This window comes from Giraffa tippelskirchi, chromosome 8 (genome assembly GCF_054371585.1).
Source record: "Giraffa tippelskirchi isolate mGirTip1 chromosome 8, T2T-mGirTip1v1.2.pri, whole genome shotgun sequence".
NCBI classification, from domain to species: Eukaryota; Metazoa; Chordata; class Mammalia; order Artiodactyla; family Giraffidae; genus Giraffa; species Giraffa tippelskirchi.
The window spans coordinates 93,656,097-93,676,027 of record NC_137282.1 but is presented as its reverse complement, the minus strand read 5'-3'; the positions used below and the strand labels follow the sequence as shown (position 1 = coordinate 93,676,027).

The 19,931-nt window shown below is 37.4% G+C and overlaps 1 protein-coding gene across 11 annotated transcripts in view; it reads left to right on the top strand.

Moving 5' to 3' along the window:
- Positions 1-19,931, top strand: part of ARL15 (ARF like GTPase 15) — a 632,366-nt gene that overhangs the window by 430,517 nt on the left and 181,918 nt on the right. For 2 of the 11 annotated variants that reach the window (XR_014061459.1, XM_081517765.1), the window contains exon 5: positions 3,000-3,139. The exons of the other annotated variants lie outside the window; for them this stretch is intronic. Coding sequence is in view for 1 of the 2 variants with exons in the window: in XM_081517765.1 (XP_081373891.1) it covers positions 3,000-3,101 (102 nt within the window). In the remaining variant the exon portion in view is untranslated. The remainder of the gene's footprint in view (positions 1-2,999; positions 3,140-19,931) is intronic. 11 annotated transcript variants of the gene reach the window in all.

Genomic DNA, 19,931 nt, shown 5'->3' with positions numbered 1-19,931 from the left:
TTTTAAGCTAATAAAAGTAGAAGACAAATACCAAATGAATGCTTTTTAGGAAGGCTAAGGAGACATAATGGCAACTTTCCAAAGGCTGCTAAAGCACTCCGTCTGCTCCTCCCAGCTGTTACTTCTCAAGGTGCTCCTGGGCCTTAGGAAATCTGACACAATGTCAGACAAATACCTTTCTCCCGACGCTTTTATTACCTCCTTTTCCTGAAAGTCATAATCTAACACCAGGAAGAGAAGTCATAGTCATGTCTCATTTATCTCCCAGGCTCTGCTTTCTAATTGAAATTTTTCATTCATATATCTTTCATATAGGATTTTAAGCTTTAGTTGCAGGTGTTTATATTTCTTTTCAGTTTTATGTTTACCTTGTCTGGAAAAAAATAACCAGGTTCTTAAAAAATGTTGTTTAAACAATAAAACTTGATGCATTTTTAGAATATTAAAAAATATTATTTTGATATGCCCAAGAATATACCAGAAATGAAAGAATGTCACAGTCTAGGTTGCTAGTAAATGAGTTGTTTTAAGTAAATCTCCCTTACTTGAAAAAGCTGTGTTCATTTGACAACTTTCAGGATGTATAATTCATCCCTAGCACTCAAAGATCTTTTTACCAAGTAGCCTTTTACTAAGAGAGTGGGGAGGGGACTGCCTACCCCTCAGAAGCAGCTGCATCATATTTTATGCAGATGTAAAGTTTTATGGTCTTCAAAATCAGATCACAAATACAAACTTGTGTTTCAAGTTGGGGAGATATGATTTTTTTTTCTAGTGTGGGGGTGGTTATTTGTTTGTTTTGAGTTATATGAGTTTCATTCTGTCTGACCGTTACCAATGGCAGCTGACGAAGACCAGAACTTGAATGATGGTGGAGGAAGCACTCTGCAAAACATGTTTGATCCTAAGTTTGAAGTTACCTCTCTTCCCAAGACGTCATTAGGGTATAGTTGGGATTACATCCTCATCTCCAAAAGGCTGCCTCTTTTATGAGTCATCAAGATAACTGCCAGTTTAATTTATGTCATTTGTATTTTCTTTTTATAAATTTCTCAGAATACTCTATATACACTAGACATTCAATAAATGTCAGTCGATTAGCAGCATTTATTGAGTGCCATTCTATGTGAAATGCTTCTAAAGGAAAGTGAACATTGTCAAGGGAATAGACAGTTTTCAGGTTGTCCCTCTCTTGTATTTCTGGTTCAGGGTCTACAAAGCTCAGTTGCCAACAGAGGTAAAAAAGTGTCTGTCCTTCTCCTGTGGAGCTGGTGTTTACAAGTCTGAGTTTCCATCACCTACTCTAGGTTGAAGCAGTGTTATATCCGTATGCATCATCACATACAGACAAGTTGTTAAAATATTTTAATACTGGCCCATCCCTGTAAGTGTCCCCCTGTTTATCTAACTACACTGGTCCTTCCTTTTGACACAGGCTGCTCCACCATCCCACAACCAAAGGAATAGTTCCTGGCTTATGAGGGAGCCTCTAGAAATTTGCTCCAGTACTACTGCCAGCGTCCATTCTGATAGAAGAATACCCTTCCTGTGTAGTAATATTTCCCCTCTCACTAGGCACTATCTACACAGAAAGTTAATAAAACTTCAAGAATGATTGCACAAAGTTATTATGTGAAAGTGAAAATGGCTGTCGTGTCCAACTCTTTGCAACCCCATGGACTGTAGCCCACCAGGCTCCTCTGTCTATGGAATTCTCTGGGCCAGAATACTGGAGTGGGTAGTCCTTTATCACTTAAGAAAATAAAACAGATTCAGGGGCTAACTGAACTGATACAGAATAGTGACTGTTCTATGGTGAAACACCAGCTTCTTCTCCTGGTTCAAGGACCAGGATCAGTTCTGAACCATGTTGCATTTCTCTTACTAAGCACAGGCAAAGGGGCAGAAAATGTGAACTGAACGAGATATAGCTAAATATAGACTAAAGGCTTAAAGCAGGAAAGAACTGAAATTTGGATAAGGCCAAAAACTCAAACTAATAACACATCAGAAAAATTTGTCTTCTTCATTACAAAGTGGCTGACTGGCTGGTGGGATCCATAGTTAACCAAACCAAATGGGGCTGTTACAAGTTAAGTAAAACAAGAAGTGGTTTGATGAGCAGATACTGATGGATTGACCTTGTCACTCAAATATTCCTTGCTCTAAAGTTATGCACTAACTTTGAATCTATTGCACTGATATGTCCATAAAAATGAATTTTAGAACTGATTAAAGTTTTTAAAAGAAGAAGAAGAAACCTGAGTAACACAGTATAAGAAGCAGTATGATATGACATATGGTTTTCAAACTACTTATTCCTGAGAATTACCTCTTACTTCATCAGTCCTGCTTTTAATGTTTTATATACATTAGCCTGACCCTCCCTGAGTGAAATCACCTACAAAAAATTAATCCATATGAACTTTTACTAGTCTCTATTGTAATTAATGGGAAAATAAACTCTTGTCTTATGGAACATAAGTTCAAGTTTAAAACAGTTACTGTCATAAGATGGGTTTGTTCTTATACAGTTGTGAGTTGACTATCTTGGGTAAGAACATGGGTTCTGGAGCTAGACTGACCTAGAGCTAAACGTCAGTTTCATCACCTGTTAGCTCTTTGCCCGTGGGCAAGTTGCTTACCTCTCTGAGACTCTGTTCCCCTGTGAGTTTTACATACAGGTCACAGTACAATCTGAGAGCCGTAATGAGACCAAATGCAGTAATATTTTCGTACTGGCTGGATAACATGAATTGCTGTCGAGTCTACAATCTCAGTGGCTTGTTACTATAGTTTGTTTCTCCATCACCTCACATTTCTGTGGGGGTTAGTGGAAGTTACTCTACTCCCTGTAATTATTCAAGGATCCTGATATCTTGCATCCAGGCTGCTCTTTTCTAGGTCTTTGGGGCCCATGCTATTCAACCTCTTGTGGAAAAAGAGAAAGGATTATGCACAGGAAAAAAGGAGTGTCATAAAGCTTTTGTTTGTTCCAGGGGTGGAAGAAGGGGTGCACATCCCTAGTGCTGCTACTCCTGGGGCGCAGTCACCCGACCATATCCAACATGATGGAGACTGAGGTGTGGTCTAGCCATTGATGCTGGAAGAAGAAGGGGAGAGCAGATATCAGCATGCAGTATGTTCAAGATTCTGTGTTTATAAAAGTGGCTGGACAGTGGTCTTTCTATTTCTGGTTCAAGCACAGAGCGCTAATATGAGGAACAAAAGCTGTTGGTATAAGAAACAAGTGGGATGATTCCAATGCATACTGTTCTGAAGCCCATCGTGGAATAGGCAGTCTGTAAATGTCAGCCGCCTTTGCCTCCCCTGTTCCCACCCCTAATGCTCTTCCACAGAAATATGCCATGGATCTTTGCTCTGGAAATCCTAGCTGTTTTTTAAAAGTGTACCCACAATGTCCATCAAAAGATGAACAGATAAAAAAAGATGTGGTATATATACACCATGAAATATTACTCAGCCATAAAAAAGAGTGAAATAATGCCATTTGAAGCCACATGGATGGACCTAGAGATTATCATATTTAGTGAAATAAAGCAGACAGAAAGACAAATATCATATGTTATCACTTATATGTAGAATCTAAAGCAGTGATGCAAACGAACTTATTTACAAACCAGAAGTAGTTTCACAAACATAGAAAGCAAACTTATGGTTATCAAAGGGAAAAGGGAGTGGGGGAGGAATAAATTAGGAGTTTGGGATTAACAGATACACATTGCTGTGTATAAAATAGATAAACAAGAAGGACATTAATATCAATATCTTAAAATAACGTAATGGCAATGAATCTGTAAAAGGATAGATAGATGTATAGCTGAATTACTTTGGTGTACATTTGGAATTAGCACATTGTAAATTATACTGCAATTTAAAAATAAATTGTGCCACACATGTGCCACTTGAACCTTTCCTTCTTTTCTTCCCCCATCCTCTTTCATTTTCCTCAACCACTACTTGCTTTCCATTCTATTATTGTTTGTACAAGCATTAGATTTATCTATTTCCTTTTCTTTATTCTAAGGAAGATAAACATGTTCATGCTGTTTTGCACTCCACATGAGTGAGTTCTCTTGGTGGAAATGGAGTGTTTTGCAAGGGGTGGCTAGTCCTATACTTGTAGATGCTACTGTGAATACTCAGAAGTTCTGCAAACCCTTTCACATTCATTTCAATGACTTCCAGAATTCCTTCCAAGCTGAGCGAATGTGACGACGGGAAGGGCTTATGCTATTTAGTACTCAGTTTATTATATAACACCTTTGGCACACACCTTTTAGACTTACGATTGGTACTTAAAGTTGTGAAAGAAAACTGCAGACTGCTAATCTTTCAATATGGTTCCTGTTTTTACAGAGATTGGCAGTGATCTATAACAAAAGCCTTGATTAGGTAGGTGTTTGAAGGGTATATCATGCCCTGTACTGTTGCCCAGTGAATGTTCATTCACATCTGGTGCTTTTAAGATAAACCATTGAAGTGTTCGGTCTCAATTAAGGACAAAACCAAGGGAGGGGGAAAAAAAGCCCAATGAAAATCCAGAAATTATAAAATCAGTTGCGTAGCTCCTATACTAGTTTAACTGTGCGATTAGGTTATAGATTTATATTGATACTTCTAAATTTTAAAAGACTTTCACTTTAAAGGACCTTCAAAAGGATTACATTTTTTTCCCTTACTGTCGGTCTCACATATTACACCTCTCACCCTTCAGTGTATAGGTTCCAATCAGTTTCTCAAATGAAAACTGTTTCAAAATTTCATCTGCTTTGAATACTTAACATTCTTTCAGATATTCAGACTCTTTGATTTCATTTGCTAGACGTTTGTCATGGGCCTGTATTGCTCACTGTTGCTTTTGAACCAGGTTTTAAGAGCTTTATGTTTATTAAGTATGCAATCCCCTGCTTCTGTTTTTAAAAACCTTCCTATCATCTTTGAAAATTATTGAAATTCTGCTGAGTTTGAGACACCTCGTCACCCCATGCCCCTCTAATCTAAATCACCCTTATTATCACCTGTATGTAAATATTTTTGGTGTAACCTATTGCCAGATACCTTTAACATGTCTGCTTTTTTCCAACTCAGACTATATTTTCCTTCTCTCGGCAAATTCTCTGCATTATTCCTTAATTCATCAGTAGTTTTACACTTGGGTGTCTAGTATTCTTAGCTGTGGTACAAATTGAAGCCTCAGCTATCTTGTGGCCATATGTTCTTATTTCATATGCCATGTGATTTCTAAGAATGGGAAATTCAGAACCTCTTTCCAGTCTCCATTAAAGACTGATAGCTTAGCATACGCAAAACGTGTAAGCATAATGCTGTCTTAGGTCTATTTACCAAAAGTGTTTTGAGGAATTTTGCTCCAGTTTTGATTGCCAGTTTGCTCCTCACAGACTCATAAAATAAGAAGTGAAAGTTTCCCTTCACTCTTCTGGCGAAGAAGGTTGATAAATGAGGGATCAGAGCAATGCAAATTCCTTCTAGAGGCAATGCAGAGAATCCAGCAACTTCTACTGAGTAGCAGAAAAGTTCAGCTTAGCTGCTGTTCTCAAGCCAGAAACCTGAAGAGCAGTATTTTCTGAATCAGTAAGAATTTGAGGACATAAACTAGTAGCATTCTTTAAAAAGAGAACTGTTCGCTGGAATAGGAAGGGGATGTGGTTGCTTTCTTCATTTGTGTGCTTTGTGAATACAGAGACTTCAGATTTTATGTGTTTGGTTACTGCCCGCAGAGTGTGTGTAGACTCCTAATAAACACTGATGGTAATGTTGATGGAAAGTTCTCAGTTTGAGCGTCCATTTCTGAAGAATGAAGCCCTTGTCTCAAAGGTGTCTATATCTTATCTCTACCATCATTCTCCATCAAATTGGCTATGTCCAAATTGCTAAGAGAATTTGATGACTCAATCTATTGATATGTTCCACTAATCTTCATATCTGAAGTGATATCAGAGCCACACTTAATGAGTTGCAACTCTCAAATAAGTTGGTACATTGAACCTAAAAGGCTTTTTCAGGCAAGTCCAGATATCCCCTTTCCCTTATCTGCTTACTTTCAGGGGCCTTCTATAGAACCAACAGCTGCTTCTTTTCCAAAGGTACAGATTTTCCTATCTGATGCTTTTGTTCCCCAGAAGAAAAGAAAGTGAAAACTGTTGTCTTCCTCTAGGATACTGAATTCAGAGCAAACTGAAGCTTTGTGGATTTCTTTTGTAGTGCTTGCTTTCATATAAATATGAATAAGTGATTTCTGAATATCAGAGGTTTGGGTTAGAGATAAATCTTTTTGAAATGCAAAACAAAATTAAGCGGTAAGACCACAAATGTTGGGAATGTGTGAGTTTCCTAATGACTCATCAGGACTTAATTTATTCAGTAGTAGGTCTCTAATGAATTTCTAATGAATGAATGAATAAATAGGTCCAATCCAGATCATGAAGAATCCACAACACTCTACTAATCTTTGACCTCCAGGGGACCACATGGCATATAGGAGGCCACCAGGAAACTTTTACTATTTCAGTGTGTTTATCTGTCAATACATTCAGTATTGTCCTTTGGGGGAGTGGGTACCATGAAGATGATGGTGAAGAAATATAAAGGTATTAGGAAGAATTCTATGGTCAGAAATACTTTGTTCTACTTAGAATGCTTGCAAGGGATAGCTGTCTATTTGGTCTGATTTTTAAGACTTCGGAGGTATTGCAACCACGTCTTATCTCAGCCCTATTACAGGTGCCTAGAGTTACATACTGTTGGATTTCATTGCCTTTTATTAATGATTGGGTTTGGTGGAGACCCACGCCTTTGGTGTTGGTGGGCTCCCAGTGTGTGCCATGCTGACAGGCAGCACAGTCCTGTGCACAGGCTCTGGGGCCAGACCACCAGCTTCAGGTCCCACCAGCATAGCCTGGGCACACAACCTCTCCAGGTCCCAGTCCTTGGCTTTGAAAAAGGGAATAACAATAATATCTTCCTCAGTGGGTTGGCATGAGGGTTAATGAGCTAACATAATTTTTTAAATCTTAAAAGAATACTTGATATATAGTAAGATAGATAGAGACTTGGGATTCCTAGGATTGCTGAAAGGAATTATTAAAAAGGAAAATGAAAGGACTGCCGTGGTGGTCCAGTTGTTAGGACTTCGCCTTCCGTTGCAGAGGGTGTGGGTTCAATCCCTGCCTGGTTGGGGAACTAAGATACCACATGCCTCATGGCCAAAAAACAGAGCATAATATGGAAGCAATATTGTAAAAGAGTCAATAAAGACTTCTAAAAAGGAAGAAGGCGAAAAAGGAGAAATAAAGGCAGATTTTATTTACTTCAGAGAGTTTGGCTAAAGTACTATGACTGAAAATACCTCATACTAGCTGTTTTAAGACTTCTCCTCTCTCATCCTGAAAGAGTATTTTGGAGGGTATTATTGGGTTTGATCCTGTGATATTAAAAATGCGATGACTTCTGATGTCTGACCTAGATGATAATAAAAAGCTAGCAGTACAGTTAAAATTCCAACACCCCCCAAAAAACACCATGGCGGGGAAACTCTATGTGAGCACTACCTCTACCTAAAAAACAAGAGAAAAAACCTGAAAATGATATTTTAAACATCATTTGTTTTATACAGTAAGAAATTGAACAGTTCCTTGAATTTCTCTGTAAGGGATTTGATCTGCTGAAGCTTTTCTTCTTACAGTGGTACATAAAATCCATTCTTAAAATGAATTAGCTTCTGTTGAGATTTCTTATACTGAAACAATTCTGATAAAATTAGAGTTCGTGCTCCATGGTAATAGTGTTAACAGGTACTTTTAAGGGACCCCTAAAACAGTAAAAATGACTTGAGACTGGTGGCTTTCACTGAAGCTTGATATGTTCTGTTAAGTAAAAATGCTGAGCAAGGAGATAGTGATTGAATGTTGTTATTCAACTCCAGACAGAAACGTTACCTTATTTTTATTTGTGTATATATAGTTCACTACTTCTTCCCTCAGAGAACTTAATGGGACTCACATGAAAATAATAATAATTAAAAAATGAAATAGAAGATAAGGACAAAGAAAAGGAAACTATAATAATACCAACCCTATGGGTCAATCATTGCTTAAATTAGATTTTATGTTTAGTGCTCTGAGTTTCTGAAAAACAAAAAGATGGGGCAGTCATGATCTGTGATCTGATTCTCATTGTTCGAAGAGAGGGAGGATGTGTCTTCCACAGGTAAGATAAAAACCATTCTAGCACAATTCAAAAAGATTTTCTGTGGGAGACACTGAGTGATTTAATGAGTCATCTATGACAACATTTTTACAGCAAATGTAGATCTGAATTTTTTTGTGGCTTTTTCTTATGGAATCATTAAAGTGAAGATCCTGGTATTAGAATGCCATGGAGTAGAGTTATTTTATAGCCTTCAGCAGGCTCTACTTGAACTTCATTCAAAGACAGCATTAGACATCCAGTAAAGGAGAATGGATGGGCCAGCCCTTTAAATGATCTTCTCTAAATGTTACTTCTCTCTAAAAAGGGATCTGATGAAGAATAGAAAGTGTTCCTGTCCAGGATGTGAAGCACTGATACTGCTGATTGTGGAAAATCCATATGTGAGCTTTGCAGCCTGATGAGAGGTGCCAGATTTTCAGCTGTGAAAGTTGAGAGTCCCGAGTTGTGGTCTTGACTCCGTAGAAGATCACCCATCTTCCAGAAGTGGGCACACTCTTATAATTTAAATAAATTGTCGTTGATTTAAAAGTTAAATCCCCCAAATGCTTAGATATGATAAAAATCCATATTTAACTGCTAGTTAGAAAACAACTATATTCCAGAGAAGAAACTGAGTGAGTGAGTGAGTGAGTGAAGTCGCTCAGTCGTGTCCGACTCTTTGCGACCCCATGGACTGTAGCCTACCATGCACCTCTGTCCATGGAATTCTCCAGGCAAGAGTACTGGAGTGGGTTGCCATTTGCTTCTCCAGAGGATCTTCCCGACCCAGGGATTGAACCTGGGTCCTCCCACATTGTAGGCAGATGCTTTTCCGTCTGAGCCACCAGGGAAGTCCAGAGAACAAACTAGTGGTTACCAGTAGGGAGAGAGAAAGGAGGGGCAAGATAGGGGTGAGGGAGTAGGAGGTATGAACTATTGGGTGTAAGATGGGCTATATGGGTGTATTGTACAACATGGGCAACAAAGCTGATATTTTGTGATAACTGAATGGAGTGTAACTTTTAAAAATTATATTAAAAAATTTAAAAATACCCTCTTAGAGGAAAAAAAACAACTGTATTTCTTTTTGTCATGTGAGTAGGTAACTATCACATGAGAATTTTTATTGTTGAGATTTTTCTTCACACTTGTACAACACTGTGTTTTCTGCGCTTCTACTGTAAACCAGGTTACCTCCCTGTATGTGTTTCTGCATATAGGTATATTTCTGTTTTATTTCTTAAATGTCCTTTCTGTTCTTTGATGTTCATATATATGTTTTTATTTTATTAATTTTTTAAAGTATAAGAACTATAGGGGCCTTATTGTTTCAAACTCAGTAATTCAAGAATGATATTAAGAAAAAGTTAAGAATCTTTGCTTTGCATTGATTCCCCAGTGTACTATCCGGCATTATCAGTTTGATGTGGTTTCTTGCATACTTTTCTCTATGCTCCAGTAACTTTCTTAACTGTTCATATAATGTGTCTAAAACTTAAATGTATAATATTGATGATTTTTTTAATGGAGTCTTATTTATTGTGCTGGCAAGTAGGAGAAATTTTCCCCTAGGTATAATTGAGTTTCTATAGAGTACTTGTTTGTTTTTTCCTGGGAGAACAAAGGGGAGGCATTATTCTCTCTGTTATTCTCTAGAATAGTTTAGAAGTTAAGGACCCCACCTTCAAACAGAACCTTTCTTATTCTAGACAGGACCAAACTTGACAGAATGTGATAAGCTTATACTTTTCTGATGATGTTGACTTTTCTCTGATGTCAGCTTGTGTCAACTTTGTGTGTGTATGTGTGTGTAATTCAAATTTAGATGTGCTCATTAATTTTGAGACTGACTCCAGCATCACAACATCAAATCTAAGTTAATTCTACACACCCTTCTCAAAATTCAACACTTGAATATCCTTTCATTGAGCTTTTGTTAAACAGAGAAGTAATCTGTTTTATAATATTACTTAATGTCCATTTAGTGAGTATACAGAGTCCTAAGAACAGCATGACCCTAAAGTTGCAAAAAGAAAGATTTAGCAAATCTTAAGGATACAGTTACAACATCACTTTAATGCCTATGATAAAATACTTGAGAATGATAATGAAACAAGATGTTAACTATTTTTTTTTAAAAGGACTACTTTGTGGTAGAGCTTAAATAGCAATGGTATTTAAAACATTACTAGATGCCCAAGACTTTCAAATGATCTCTGAAATACTAGCCTAGACAGTCTTTCCATGTTTCAGTTGTTAGTCATTTCTAGCCTTTTCTCAAGAAAATCAAATACACACACGTACTTTGCCAGAATTTTAATCTTAAACCTGACAACCAGGAATTACAGATATGTGTTATATGAGTCAGTAGACATTGCAGAAGATGTCTAAGAAAGCAAACAGTAGTATTCTTGCTTACATGGAAATACATGGAGTGTGGGAGGTATAGGAACATAGGGAGAAGAGTTCCAAGGTCAAGGCCATTAAGTAGTGATGTGAAAAGTAAGACCCCTGCTAGGAGACTATACTTCTTGCTAGTCTCAATGAAACTGTAAGGATGGCCCCCTTTCCTGGAAGCTTAAAGGAACCTGAAGGAAGAGGCAGCGGCTTCATCGCATCCAGTTGGTTAATCCCCTCTCTGTCAATCACTTGCGTACGGTCTGAATAGACTATAAATTCACATTTCTGGAGCCACATGGTCAAAATAGCACTTTATATTCAGTGTGAAATTCTTAAAATGAAAACCAGCTGGCATATGGGAAGGATTCTGGGGGTAGGGAGAAATAGGGAGGGGAATATTGGGTATGTAAGGAGTTCATGATTTTCCAGAAGAGCTTTTTTATGCTTTGTGCAGATACAGGAAGATTTTCAAACATCTATGATGCAGCACAAGTGAATTTTTGAAACCTAAACTAAAATAGTCTAATTTATAGTATTTCATTAAAACATAAAAGTCATTAAAGATAGTTATGCAAGCCACTCCAAAGCCTTGCCTGTAAGGATAGAGTTTTGCTCAATGAGGGAATTCTTTTCAATTATTTCATGAGTGCTAGTTAATTATGTCTTTCAGTGCTTTAAACAAGTCCTTGGCTTAATATCCTAAATTGAAAGAGAGAGAGATGGAGGAAGGGACAGAGGGAAGGAAGGAGGGAGAGAAGGGATGGGTGAGGGAGGGAGAAGGAACAGCTAATTCAGTTCACTTTCATTTCCATCTCATGTTAAGAACTTCCACCCATTATGTGGTACTCGTTTATCTGTCCTGGTTCCTTCTGTCTCTCCAGGTTGTATAGGAAATATCCTATGTATTGATGATTTACAGCGTCAGTGGTCATGTCAGAACTGAGCAAACGCCATCCCAGAACACAGTACTCTTAGTTATTGATCCAAGCCTTGCCATCTTTAGGTCATACCAGATACCTGACATCTTTACGGTTTATCAAGTCAGGTTATCCCTTCTAAAAGCACCAAAAAAGCAGGTCCACTTTTGACCAGGTGACTACCTACTTAGTGTCTGTGGCTTCATATAAAAAGTCAGAATTCAACTGTTTCAGCAGCTGTAAAAGAATTCAACTTGCCCATGTGTTTTATGCAAACTGTGTGACTAAACCACCACCACCATGCAGGTTACATGTACTGTTATGTCTGGATAAGAAACTGCAGTCAAATAGGCAAAAATTTACTTCTCATATCCTTATTTCTCTGTAATTTCATCTTCTCCTTTGGTATAAAAAATTTGATGACATAAATAGGCACCTAAAATTTACAAACCCTTTATATTGAGGACTCTGAAGTCTAGATCCCTGTATGTTAAATATGATGAAGACAAGATACCATTCACTGAAAATGAATTTGTGGACTCAGAGAGGTGAATGTCATTTACATGCATCATTTTACATTATTTTATTGTTGATGCTTACCTTCTAGTGAAAAATTGTTAGCACAAGCCATCATTTGTCAGGGATTGGCATCATATGATTTTTGTTTTCAAATGCTCTGGTAGAATTGCCATCTTACTGATGGAAAAGTCAATTTGGTAAGGGTAGAAAGAAACAGATAATAATTTCAGGGTGAAATAGGACTACTGTGAGAAACACTAATATTGCCTAGTCCCTAGAAAACTGTTAGGTGTAAGAGATATAGTCAAGGATGTGCTAAGAGAAGGTCACGGAAATTTTCCTGATGGATATGCTATATAATTCTGAGTCTAGAAAATGGGAATAAGTTCTATTTAGAAAATATTTTACAAATGCATTTAAAATAATGTAATTTTTTTAAAGAACAACTTTTTATTTATCATTTATACTTTTTTCAAGGTATAATTGATTTATAATATTACATTAGTTTCAAGGGGACAGCATAGGTGATTCAGTATTTTTACAGTTTATACTCCATTAAAAGTTATTATAAGATAATGGGTATAATTCTCCATTCTGTACATTGTATCTCTTAATTCCATATCCATAATGTGCCACTCCCACTTCCCTCTCCCCACTGGCACCCACTAGTTTATTGGGTATTTTTAATCTGTGAGTCTATTTCTGCTTTGCTATATACATTAAGTTTTACTGTTTTTTAGATTTCACATATTAGTGATATCATGCAGTATTAGTCTTTCTCTGACTTATTTCACTAAGCATAATATTCTCTAGTCCTTCCACATTGCACAAATGGAAGAATTTCATTCCTTTTTATGGCTGAGTAATATTCCATTATAGATGTATACCACATCTTTATTCAATAAGCTCATGATGGCTTTGGGTTGCTTCCATATCTTGGGGATTGTGAATAGTGCTGCTCTGAACTTTGTTGTACATGTATCTTTTCAAATTAGTGTTTTCATTTTTCCAGATATATGCTCAGTAGTGGAATTGCTGTGTCATATGTTAGATCTATTTTTAGTTTTTTGAGGACCCTCCATACTACTTTCCACAGTAGCTGCACCAATTTATATTCCTACCAACAGGGTACAGGGGTTCCCTTTTCTCCACATCCTCACTAACATTTGTTGTATGTGTTCTTTTTTCAAGTCTTTATCACATTTATTACAATACTGCTTCTGCTTTATGTGTTGGCTTTTTGGCCATGAGGCATGTGAGGTCTTGGCTCCATGTCCAGGAATCAAACCTGCACCTCCTACATTGGAAGGTAAAGTCTTAACCAGTGGACTGCCAGGAAGCCCCTAGGTGTTCTTTCTTATGGTAGCCATTTTGACCTCTGTGAGGTGATTCTCATGGGTTTGGGTAGACTCCGGGAGTTGGCGGTGGACAGAGAGGCCTGGCGTGCTGCAATTCATGGGGTCGCAAAGAGTCGGACACGACTGAGTGATTGAACTGAACTGAACTGAGGTGATTCTCATTGTTTTGATTTGTATTTCCCTGATAATTAGCAGTCTTGAACATCTTTTCATGTGCCTATTGGTCATCGGTATGTCTTGTTTGGAGAAATGTCTGTTTGGGTCTTCTGCGCATTTTTTTAAACTGGGTTATTTGGGGGTTTTTTTGGTATGGAGTTGTACGAGCTGTTTATATATTTGAGTTATTAATTTCTTGTCGGTTATATAATTTGCAAGCATTTCTCCCATTCTGTAGTGTGTTTTTTTGCTTGTTTTTTTCCATGGCTTCCCTTGCTGTACAAAAACTTCTAAGCTTAATTAGGTCCCATTTGTTTATTTTTGCTTTTATTTCTTTTGCCTTTGGAGATAGATCCAAAAGAAAATTGCTACAACTTATGTCGAGTGTTCTGCCTGTGTTTTCTTCCAGAAGTTTTATGGTTTCTGTTCTTATACTTAGGTCTTTAATCCATTTTGAGTTTATTTTAATTTTTTTATTTTTTTAATTTAATTTAATAGAATTTTATTTTTTAAATTTATTTATCTATTTTTTACTTTACAATATTGTATTTGTTTTGCCATACATTGACATGAATCCGCCATGGGTGTACATGTGTTCCCCTTCCATAACCCGCCTCCCACCTCCCTCCCCATCCCATCCCTCCGGGTCATCCCGGCGCACCAGCCCCGAGCACCCTGTATCATGCATTGAACCTGGACTGGCGATTCGTTTCACATATGATAATTCACATGCTTCAATGCCATACTCCCATATCATCCCCCACTCGCCCTCTCCCATAGAGTCCATGATACAGTTCTATACATCTGTGTCTCTTTTGCTGTCTCACATACAGGGTTATCTTTACCAATTTACTAAATTCCATATATATGCATTAGTATACTGTATTGGTGTTTTTCTTTCTGGCTTACTTCACTCTGTACAATAGGCTCCAATTTCATCCACCTCATTAGAACTGATTCGATCTATTCTTTTTAATGGCTGAGTAATATTCCATTGTGTATATGTACCAAAGCTTCCTTATCCATTCGTCTGCTGATGGACATCTAGGTTGCTTCCATGTCCTGGCTATTATAAACAGTGCTGTGATGAACACTGGGGTACACGTGTCTCTTTCAATTCTGGTTTCCTTGGTGTGTATGCCCGGCAGTGGGATTGCTGGGTCATATGGCAGTTGTATTTCCAGTTTTTTGAGGAATCTCCACACTGTTCTCCATAGTGGCTGTCCTAGTTTGCATTCCCACCAACAGTGTAATAGGGTTCCCTTTTCTCCACACCCTCTCCAGCATTTATTGCTTGTAGACTTTTGGATAGCAGCCATTCTGACTGGTGTGAAATGGTACCTCACTGTGGTTTTGATTTGCATTTCTCTAGTAATGAGTGATGTTGAGCATCTTTTCATGGGTTTGTTAGCCATCTGCATGTCTTCTTTGGAGAAATGTCTGTTTAGTTCTTTGGCCCAGTTTTTGATTGGGTTGTTTATTTTTCTGGAATTGAGCTGCAGGAGTTGCTTGTATATTTTTGAGATTAATTCTTTGTCCGTTGCTTCATTTACTATTATTTTCTCCCATTCTGAAAGCTGTCTTTTCACCTTGCTTATAGTTTCCTTTGTTGTGCAGAAGCTTTTAATTTTAATTAGGCCCCATTTGTTTATTTTTGCTTTTATTTCCAATATTCTGGGAGGTGGGTCATAGAGGATCCTGCTGTGGTTTATGTCAGAGAGTGTTTTGCCTATGTTTTCCTCTAGGAGTTTTATAGTTTCTGGTCTTACGTTTAGATCTTTAATCCATTTTGAGTTTATTTTTGTGTATAGTGTTAGAAAGTGTTCTAGTTTCATTCTTTTACAAGTGGTTGACCAGTTTTCCCAGCACCACTTGTTAAAGAGATTGTCTTTTCTCCATTGTATATTCTTGCCTCCTTTATCAAAGATAAGGTGTCCATAGATGCGTGGATTTATCTCTGGGCTTTCTGTTTTGTTCCATTTATCTATATGTCTGTCTTTGTGCCAGTACCATACTGTCTTGATGACTGTGGCTTTGTAGTAGAGCCTGAAGTCAAGCAGGTTGATTCCTCCAGTTCCATTCTTCTTCTCAAGATTGCTTTGGCTATTTGAGGTTTTTTGTATTTCCATACAAATTGTGAAATTATTTATTCTAGTTCTCTGAAAAATACCGTTGGTAGCTTGATAGGGATTGCATGGAATCTATAGATTGCTTTGGTTAGTATACTCATTTTCACTATATTGATTCTTCCGATCCATGAACACGGTATATTTCTCCATCTATTTGTGTCCTCTTTGATTTCTTTCATCAGTGTTTTATAGTTTTCTATATATAGGTCTTTTGTTTCTTTAGGTAGATATATTCCTAAGTATTTTATTCTTTTCATTGCGATGGTGAATGGAATTGTTCCCTTAATTTCTCTTTCTGTTTTCTCATTGTTAGTGTATAGGAATGCAAGGGATTTCTGTGTGTTGATTTTATATCCTGCAACTTTACTATATTCATTGATTAGCTCTAGTAATTTTCTGGTGGAGTCTTTAGGATTTTCTATGTAGAGGATCATGTCATCTGCAAACAGTGAGAGTTTTACTTCTTCTTTTCCAGTCTGTATTCCTTTTGTTTCTTTTTCTGCTCTGATTGCTGTGGCCAAAACTTCCAAAACTATGTTGAATGGTAGTGGTGAGAGTGGGCACCCTTGTCTTGTTCCTGACTTTAGGGGAAATGCTTTCGATTTTTCACCATTTAGGATAATGTTTGCTGTGGGTTTGTCATATATAGCATTTATTATGTTGAGGTGTGTTCCTTCTATTCCTGCGTTTTGGAGGGTTTTTATCATAAATGGATGTTGAATTTTGTCAAAGGCTTTCTCTGCATCTATTGAAATAATCATATGGTTTTCATTTTTCAATTTGTTAATGTGGTGTATTACATTGATTGATTTGCGGATATTGAAGAATCCTTGCATCCCTGGCATAAAGCCCACTTGGTCATGATGTATGATCTTTTTAATAGGTTGTTGGATTCTGTTTGCTAGGATTTTGTTAAGGATTTTTGCATCTATGTTCATCAGTGATATTGGCTGTAGTTTTCTTTTTTTGTGGCATCTTTGTCAGGTTTTGGTATTAGGGCAATGGTGGCCTCATAGAATGAGTTTGGAAGTTTACCTTCATCTGCAATTTTCTGGAAGAGTTTGAGTAGGATAGGTGTTAGCTCTTCTCTAAATTTTTGGTAGAATTCAGCTGTGAAGCCATCTGGTCCTGGGCTTTTGTTTGTTGGAAAATTTCTGATTACAGTTTCAATTTCCGTGCTTGTGATGGGTCTGTTAAGATTTTCTGTTTCTTCCTGGTTCAGTTTTGGAAAGTTGTACTTTTCTAAGAATTTATCCATTTCTTCTAGGATGTGCATTTTATTTGCATGTAGTTGCTGATAATAGTCTCTTATGATCCTTGTATTTCTGTGTTGTCTGTTGTGATCTCTCCATTTTCATTTCTAATTTTGTTGATTTGATTTTTCTCCCTTTGTTTCTTGATGAGTCTGGCTAATGGCTTGTCAATTTTATTTATCTTCTCAAAGAACCAGCTTTTGGCTTTGTTGATTTTTGCTATGGTCTCTTTTGTTTCTTTTGCATTTATTTCTGCCCTAATTTTTAAGATTTCTTTCCTTCTACTGACCCTGGGGTTCTTCATTTCTTCCTTTTCTAGTTGCTTTAGGTGTAGAGTTACGTTGTTTGTTTGGCTTTTTTCTTGTTTCTTGAGGTAAGCCTGTACTGTTATGAATCTTCCCCTTAGCACTGCTTTTACAGTGTCCTGTAGGTTTTGGGTTGTTGTGTTTTCATTTTCATTCGTTTCTATGCATATTTTGATTTCTTTTTTGATTTCTTCTGTGATTTGTTGATTATTCAGCAGTGTGTTATTCAGCCTCCACATGTTGGAATTTTTAATAGTTTTTCTCCTGTAATTGACATCTAATCTTACTGCATTGTGGTCAGAAAAGATGCTTGGAATGATTTCAATTTTTTTGAATTTACCAAGGCTAGATTTATGGCCCAGGATGTGATCTATTCTGGAGAAGGTTTCGTGTGCGCTTGAGAAAAAGGTGAAATTCATTGTTTTGGGGTGAAATGTCGTATAGATATCAATTAGGTCTAACTGGTCTGTTGTATCATTTAAAGTTTGTGTTTCCTTGTTAATTTTCTGTTTAGTTGATCTATCCATAGGTGTGAGTGGGGTATTAAAGTCTACCACTATTATTGTGTTATTGTTAATTTCCCCTTTCATACTTGTTAGCAATTGCCTTACGTATTGCGGTGCTCCTATGTTGGGTGCATATATATTTATAATTGTTATATCTTCTTCTTGGCTTGATCCTTTGATCATTATGTAGTGTCCATCTTTGTCTCTTTTCACAGCCTTTGTTTTAAAGTCTATTTTATCTGATAGGAGTATTGCTACTCCTGCTTTCTTTTGGTCTCTATTTGCAGGAAATATCTTTTTCCAGCCCTTCACTTTCAGTCTGTATGTGTCCCTTGTTTCAAGGTGGGTCTCTTATAGACAGCATATATAGGGGTCTTGTTTTTTTATCCATTCAGCCAGTCTTTGTCTTTTGGCTGGGGCATTCAACCCATTTACATTTAAGGTAATTATTGATAAGTATGATCCTGTTGCCATTTACTTTATTGTTTTGGGTTCGAGATTATACATCCTTTCTGTGTTTGCTGTCTAGAGGAATTTGTTGGAATTTGTTAGCATTTGTTGGAGAGCTGGTTTGGTGGTGCTGAATTCTCTCAGCTTTTGCTTGTCTGTAGAACTTTTGATTTCTCCTTCATATTTGAATGAGATCCTTGCTGGGTACAGTAATCTGGGCTGTAGATTATTTTCTTTCATCACTTTAAGTATGTCCTGCCTTTCCCTTCTGGCCTGAAGAGTTTCTATTGAAAGATCAGCTGTTATCCTTATGGGAATCCCCTTGTGTGTTGTTATTTTTCCCTTGCTGCTTTTAATATTTGTTCTTTGTGTTTGATCTTTGTTAATTTGATTAATATGTGTCTTGGGGTGTTTCTCCTTGGGTTTATCCTGTTTGGGACTCTCCGGTTTCTTGGACTTGAGTGATTATTTCCTTCCCTATTTTAGGGAAGTTTTCAACTATTATCTCCTCAAGTATTTTCTCATGGTCTTTCTTTTTGTCTTCTTCTTCTGGGACTCCTATGATTCGAATGTTGGTGAGTTTAACATTGTCCCAGAGGTCTCTGAGGTTGTCCTCATTTCTTTTTATTCTTTTTTCCTCTCTGTTTCATTTATTTCTATCATTCTATCTTCTACCTCACTTAGCCTATCTTCTTCCTCCATTATTCTACTGTTGTTTCCCTCCAGAGTGTTTTTGATCTCATTTATTGCATTATTCATTATATATTGACTCTTTTTTATTTCTTCTAAGTCCTTCTTAAACCTTCCTTGCATCTTCTCAATCCTTGTCTCCAGGTTATTTATCTGTAACTCAAATTTGTTTTCAAGATTTTGGATCATTTTCACTACCATTATTTGGAATTCTTTATCAGGTAGATTCCCTATCTCTTCCTCTTTTGTTTGGTTTGGAGGGCATTTATCCTGCTTCTTTACCTGCTGGGTATTTCTCTGCCTTTTCATCTTGTTTATACTGCTGTTTGGGGTGGCCTTTCTGTATTCTGGTAGTTTGTGGTTCCTCTTTATTGTTGGGGTTCCTCACTGTGGGTGGGGTTGGATGGGTGGCTTGTCAAGGTTTCCTGGTTGGGGAAGCTTGTGTCAGTGTTCTGGTGGGTGGAGCTGGATTTCTTCTCTCTGGAGTGCGATGAAGTGTCCAGTAATGACTTTTGAGATGTCAGTGGGTTTGGTGTGACTTTGGGCAGCCTGTATATTGAAGCTCAGGGCTATGTTCCTGTGTTGCTGGAGAATTTGCTTGGTATTGTTTTACTCTGGTACTTGTTGGCCCTTGGGTGGTGCTTGGTTTCAGTGTAGGTATGGAGGTGTTTGATGAGCTCCTATCAATTAATGCTTCCTGGATTCAGGAGTTCTCTGGTGTTCTCAGGATTTGGACTTAAGCCTCCTGCCTCTGGTTTTCAGTCTTATTCTTACAGTAGCCTCAAGACTTCTCCATCTGTGATCTTTGACTCTCCAACTCCACACTGATGTGTCACATGGCAGGGGTAGTGTGTCTTCTCCAAACCTGGCTTCACAGTCACAGTATTCAGGCTTTCATCCATTTTGAGTTCATTTTTATATATGATATGAGATATTCTAATTTCACTGTTTTACATGTAACTGTCCAGTTTTCCCAGCACCGCTTAAGAGACTGTCTTTCCTCCACCGTATATTCA